The 6881-nt window shown below is 29.1% G+C and overlaps 1 protein-coding gene across 1 annotated transcript; it reads right to left on the bottom strand.

Moving 5' to 3' along the window:
* Window positions 1-3737: 3737 nt before the first annotated feature.
* LOC119674577 (protein sprint-like) lies at window positions 3738-6639 on the bottom strand. The gene is made up of 3 exons (XM_038085751.1): window positions 6586-6639; window positions 5697-6523; window positions 3738-4316 (listed from the first exon to the last, which is right to left on the bottom strand). The coding sequence occupies exons 1-3, from the start codon at window positions 6614-6616 to the stop codon at window positions 3996-3998; spliced, it is 1179 nt and encodes a 392-aa protein (XP_037941679.1). The 5' UTR covers window positions 6617-6639; the 3' UTR covers window positions 3738-3995.
* Window positions 6640-6881: the final 242 nt, after the last annotated feature.

The following is a 6881-nucleotide window of genomic DNA, read 5'->3' as shown; positions in this document are numbered from 1 at the left end:
AGGGACCTCAACATTGATCCCATCAAAAAATTCATAAAGGATAGAGCCCTGAAATTTTTTGCGAAAACTGACAGACTTACCAACACCGCGTTATCAAATCTCAGAATAGTTACAGACTCTTTGGGGAGGTAACAGTGTTAAAAGTGGACGCGGTTGGTGTACCGTCCAGTACAACCTTTTTTGGTTTTTTCTTGGATCATCTTGAAGTCTTGTTTTTTATTTGTATAATTTGCTGCAATATAATATTCAAATTTAGTATAAATCTTGTCAAATATCAAATAAGATAAGGGTGGTATTTTTATCTAGTTACGTTCTGCTATAATAGCGCTGGACTTCACATATCCTATGCTGGATTTCAGTTCGTTAATCATTATTTTGTTTAAAATCACTGCTTTCCTGATAGTTATTTATTGTATCAATTTGATCCTTTTGATTGCATGACAAGAATACAAATACTTAGCAAAAATGGAATAAAAATAGAAGAATAGAAAATCATTTATGTCTTACCCAATTCAAGAAGAAAGTTATATTACAGAATATGTTGTTTTACAGATAACCAAAACTAAATGTCGCAAACTCCAATATGTTATCTCTTATACAACTAGAATAAATAATTCAAAAAGAGGTGCGTCTTTTAACGGGATCAACGGAATAATCACCGGTACCTCTAAGAAGACGTTCATAGCAGCGCCAAGGTGAGGTAGACTGTCTGCTTATTTATTCATTATTTATTATTTATTTATGACCGCAAATCCATGTAACGGATGATGAACGTAATAAGATTTAGCTCGCCTGTTTCTGTACCGCATTCATTTATTAGTTTTGATTAAAACCTTAAAGATTGAAGTGCTTTAATGGCTGCCAGAGAGTAAATAGTGTGACTTCTTAATTGGTCGGTTTACCGTCAAATCAAATACACTATTTTGCAGCTTCAAAATTATGTTGACTATATATTCAAATTGATGAATTTAAAAAAAAAATTATTAATATGCAATAATGTCAAGAATATTTTGATGAACTGTTTTATTCGCTTTATTCTTATTATTGCACTTACTTTTAATTAATTGTCAATCCAACTCAGTTCCTAACACTTCAATCTCAGTCAGACTTTTCTAGTTTTATAATGTTGATTATATATATTATATTTTCAAAATGATTATGCCTAAGTTGTTGGTCAACAATTGTTATAAAATATCTCACAAAAAATTCATTAAAAGAATGTGTAGTGTTCATGCATGGCGGAATAATTTCCGAATTTTTTATATTTTTTTAAATTAATTATTTATGTTTTGAATGCTACACCTTTGAATACATTTTTCGAATACAATACTCTTTTCACAGTTACTTTTGAACGTTCATTTCTTTTAATGTGAACATATTGTTTGATAAATATTCACTAAGTGAAAAGTTAACCTCTCCAATGAATAAAATTCTCATAAACGATTTAGATTTCAAAATGGTAAACCTTAAACTTGTATTGACATATGCACAATTTCACACAATGTACAACATATATAATTATTTAAATATATTGGTTGATGTCATAAGTACCTATATTGCATAAATTTAGCAGAGCTCAATGTGGAGAAAAGAGGAATATAACGATATATAATAATACTTCTATCACATGTCGTTTTCGATTGGTAAATTTGAGGTAACTTTTTTAGTCCAGATTAATTTTTAGTACAAGCGAAATGTTAGAAACTCAAGATTAATTTCTAACACTTCAGTTATTTTCGGAAAGATTAGCCTGAAATGAACAGCTGTTTGTATATTTTAATCCCGGTGCAGACTATCATTTTTGAGTGTCATTAAAGGGACAAAATCTAAGAATGATAGTAATGAGTATAGAATAGTCTTTGATGGTAGCCTGCACCTTTGAAAGACATGCAACCAACATGTTGGCATGCTTACCAAAATTTATTCAAGATTTTGAGAAAGATTAGCCTGAAATAGACAGCTGTTTGTATATTTTAAGCGCGGTGCAGACTATCATTTTTGAGTGTCATTCAAGGGACAAAATCTAAGAATGATAGCAATGAGTATGGAATAATCTTTAATGTAAGTCTGCACCTTTGAAAGACACACAACCAACATGTTGGCATGCTTTGTGAACACATCATTCAGCTTCTCGACAACATGTTGTGAATAATAGTCTGTCATCTAAAAACTTTCATTCGTCATTCAAGAACATATTTTAGCGTTGTTGCACTAACGCACTTACAGTGTGCGGAACACACAGCGTTCGTAAACACCCTTGTTCTTTAAAAATTTTGCTTGAATGTTACATCTTAAATGTGAGCATGTTCAAGTTCGATCCCTAGAATAAATTTGAGCAAGAGAGAGCGCAACTTGAATGACATTAAAGAATGATAGTCTGCATCGCGCTATATGCCCATAAACGCCTACAAAAATGCTAGATAACTCTAAAAACGTTCGATTGGGCAACAAACTTTGACAGATCGAGATTAAAACTAAGTCTACATTGAATTACCAATTGAAAACGCCAACAGTATGACGTTGAAGCCTAAAAGTATACAGTCTATATTTCTACAAAATTAATGTTGCATATTTTTAGTCAATACTTTTTTTTAAATATTAAATAAATCTTTTGACTTTAAATAAATCTTTTTAAAAAAATAGACTTTATATTTTTGGTTATAAATTTTTGTTTTTATTGAAATTATGATTTATATAGGTTTCGTTAAATAATTTTAATATATAACTATACTTATGTTGATTAGCATAAACATATTAATTACATACAATAAAATCCTTTTTCGTTTATTCAAAGAGTAAATATGAATTTGATTATACAATGAATATACTTAATATAATTGATTCTGATAAATAATGTATACATATGATGATTTAAAAATGTGATTATTAACATAAATGAAATACAAAGTTTAGTTTATCAATATATGTAAATGTTATAAATATTTATCAATTCAAAATTATTTTTAAAATATATTATTGTAGTTTTGCAATTACTATAAGTGTGAAGATAGCATAGAAAAATTTTTTGAATTTAGCAAATGAATATAAATTTGAAAAAAAAATAATTGAAAAAATGCATCTGTAATCCTATTGGCACTCTAGCTCCTGCGAAGTCATATTAATTTTATTTTTTTTTGCAGTAATAAAAACAGTTTAAGAAAAAATTTCTTTAATAAAATATTTTAATTGTTTTTTTTTATATTCAAAAAATTTTGAAAAATATTTTGTAATTATTTAACGAAATAATTATTGACCTTTGCAAATTACTAATTAATTCAATTTATTCAATTAAATGTGTTATTGCACGTTTTAGCAGTAAGTAAAGTATATAAGAGTGAGTAATTTTTTTTTTGAAATGTTTATAATTAGAATTTATTATTTTAATTTTTACAAATCTTAAATTTAAAAACTAATAATTAATAAATAACTAATACATATATATATAATAGAAAATTTAAGGTTTATTTATATATTACAAAATATTCAATTGGGCTCCATCGTTGATTTGTAAACGCAATTTTTTATAATTTTCACAAGTTTACAATAAAAATAATTAAAAAAACATTATTCAATTAGTTTTTAAAATAATTAATTAAAAATTATTAAACACAATTGCAGTGCGTTTTGTAGTACTATTAAATGTTCTTTTCTTTCAAATATTTATTTTTATTAATAATCATTTTTTGTTTATAATTATTTGTGTGTTTTTTTTTCTTTTTGTTATAAACTTATTGCAATACTGTTTAGTATACATTTAATGCATTTTAAATATAAATTTAATGTTATTAAAAATTAATGTGGATTAATGTTAATGAGCAAAAATGATATATGTATGTATATATTAAAGTAATATTAAATATTCATTTCAAAATTCAGTAAAACTTCGAGTCATGATTGAGTTTTGCTTATATGCTAAAAAATACATATTTCTTATTTAATAATTATTATTTTTTAATTTTAATTATAATTATAATATAAATGAATCAGCTTTAGCTTTACTGTGTCGCTGTGGGCCAAGCGATTTTAGCATCGATGCGCTTGTAGGCCAACATACAGTGTTTGCCTTTGGCAGCTAAACGTATATCCTGTGGACATTCAATATCACTGAGCAAGGTCTCTTCACCGTTGACCAACTTGAAGAGCGCATAGTCTTGAGGATTTGTAATCCGTGCCTTGTGTGCAATTATGCGACAGACTTCACGGGTTGTTGTATGCGGACGTACCGGCAGTGTGCGAGTTTGTAGAGAGCCATTGCATTCATCCGGAATGATGACACGCAGTACAGAAGAACAGGCGGGCAAAGAAGAAGAACGCCACTGAAAAAATAAAGAAAAAAAATTATTATTGTATAAAACTGTAATTTAAGCAAAAATGAATAAACCTATAGTAAACTTCATGCATATTTTAGATAGAAATATATATATACTGTATATTAGAAATTATATTTACATAAGATTTATCTATTGGTTTTGGTTGAATTTGTTAATAGTAGTGTTTTCAGATTTGTGTAAGTAGCATTAAGGAGTCATTTTTTTAAATTTAGACACAAAATATGTGTACTGTAGGTTGACCGGAATGTTTGATATATAAAGAGCTTTCTCATCAAAGCATATAAGTGCTATACAGACATAAGGTAGACTAGGTTGATCGGTTTGTTGGAAAAAGAATAAAATGACTCATCAAAATAGTGAGCATTGAGTTGAGGAAGGTTTTGCGAAAGAGCACCCAAACTCGGTGGGAAGATTATCGGTGCGTAAAACCACAAAATTAAGATTATGGCGCAAAATGAGATATCTACACACAAAACACAATAGCTGTTCTTTAAACTGCTGCACCTTAGCAATGGAATCGAGAAAACTATTGTGGAGCTATTGGTTATCATTGAAATATTTCTTGCATTATAATTATTAATCGTAAACATTAAACTGCAAGTATCAAGAGTTGATCCCGTACCCTACCTAATTTGAAGCTTTGAGTCAGTGTCATTAGTCAACTGAAGCAAAGAAGTACTTGACGTGTATGTTCAAACTTGAAGTTTTGTTATATAGCTTCTTTTCAACACATGTTTTATCATTTTAATCGATATTTGATAAATTTTGATAGCTAATACCTTGCTTTTTTGGGGTATATTTAATCGAACATCTTTCCTACTTTCCGTAAATTCCGAGAGATTATGTATTAATATTGAATTCTTTCAGTAATGCGTATTACACTTATTTGGGGAGTATTTCAAATTGTTAGATTGATTAGAATCGAAATTTTACATTCTCTGTCTTATGGAGGTAGTTAATCTCAATGACTTGAGCTATTAAAAATAATTATAAGGAGCTGATATAGTAAATTCATCTACTCATTTCTTTACAATTCCTTTACAAAAATTTCTTTAAAAAACGGAAGAAATATTTATAAATAATATAACATTTTAAAGCGACAAAAAATATATAAAAAACAGTACATATAATACTCTCACTACAGTATCTACTTATCTACTTATACATTCAAATATTTCAAGAAATTAAAATAAACTTATTTCACATTAATAAAATAAAAGAAAAAAATTATTATTAGTAAACAATTAATATTATATTATTATATAAACATGCACATTAATTCTAATATTCTACTTTAATACTTTACGCATTCTCATTATAGCGTTTAACCATTTGCTTTACAAAGCCTTGCTTAATGGTACTCACATCTAATGATCCAGAGCCGCTTTCATTTTCCGATGCCATAAAACTCTTCAGTACATGTACTGCACTGCACAGTGCTGTTAAGTAATAGCCCGGTTCGCCATTCAGTAATGTTGGCTGTAATAGACCCCACATGAATTCAGCCTCAATCTCAGCGCCCACAAAACCACATTTAGCCACAACATATACCAAAACTGGCAAGAAATCATCCGCACCCAATTGCTGACCACGTGGACAACCTGTTGCATCGAATATCGTTGATATCACACATAAAAACAGATCCAATTTATCTAATGGCAATTCAGCTTCCTGCAAGCGTAACAACAAACTCGATATGATTTGCAGTGAAGTTGATGAGGGTGGTGCAACAGAGGAGCGTATGCCGAAATCAGTGGCACAACGTCCACAGGCATATTTGACATTTTGTGCCAGTAATTGTATATCTTCGGATCGTGTGTAGTAATCGACAAACATGCCGTAGAGATGTTCACGCAATGGCAACACCACTAATTGATGCATCACAGTCTCAAGTATGGCATCCAGATTGAGAAATTCATCTGATTTAAGACGTGAGCGTGCTGTTTCCACTTCTTGATGAAATTTACCTTCACCATGTTTGACCAAATAGTTTTTCATGCCATTCATAAATTGACGCATATTACGCATCACCACTTGTGGTGCAGCTTCACGAGATTCTTTAGTGCATGATATGAAATTTTCAATGTTTCGTGCAAAGGTCGAGCTTTGATCGTGTGCAAGTTGCAGTGTGTAGGAGCGCACCGAATCGCCGGGTCCGCTGCCGTATGGATTGATTTTATTACGTGGATGACCTGCAATAGAAGAAAAGAATATAATAATTTCGTAAGTAAATTTTTGTTAAATTTTATTTTACTTAAAGTTGTATCATTTACTGATAGCGCCATGAAAAGCTACTAACTAGTTTTATGGTGATTTTTGTATTATTAAACAATTTTATACGCTGATAAGATAAAATAATATATAAGTAAACATAATAAGTTGGTACAAAAATAATTGCATATTTATAGGCGTACCGATAATGCTTCCCTATTACACTTTAAAAATTTTATTGAAAAAAAAAAGAATAATACTGATATTAAACAATGAGAAATAACTATAATTAATTAATTAATTTTATAGCTGGTTTATAATTTTATTACTGAACTTTTA

This window comes from Teleopsis dalmanni, chromosome 1, assembly GCF_002237135.1.
Source record: "Teleopsis dalmanni isolate 2A chromosome 1, ASM223713v2, whole genome shotgun sequence".
Lineage (NCBI taxonomy): Eukaryota > Metazoa > Arthropoda > Insecta > Diptera > Diopsidae > Teleopsis > Teleopsis dalmanni.
Note: the sequence above shows the minus strand (reverse complement) of the source record. Positions and strands in the feature narration are given on the sequence as shown.

Bases quoted from the DNA above. Each gene is read 5' to 3' on its own strand.
- LOC119674577 (XM_038085751.1), bottom strand. From the start codon at position 6,616: ATGGCGCTATCAGTAAATGATACAACTTTAA. The intron at 6,524-6,585 runs GTAAAATAAAAT...CTTCTATTGCAG, and splicing joins AGTAAATGATACAACTTTAA to GTCATCCACGTAATAAAATC. The intron at 4,317-5,696 runs GTGAGTACCATT...TTATTTTTTCAG, and splicing joins GCGGCTCTGGATCATTAGAT to TGGCGTTCTTCTTCTTTGCC.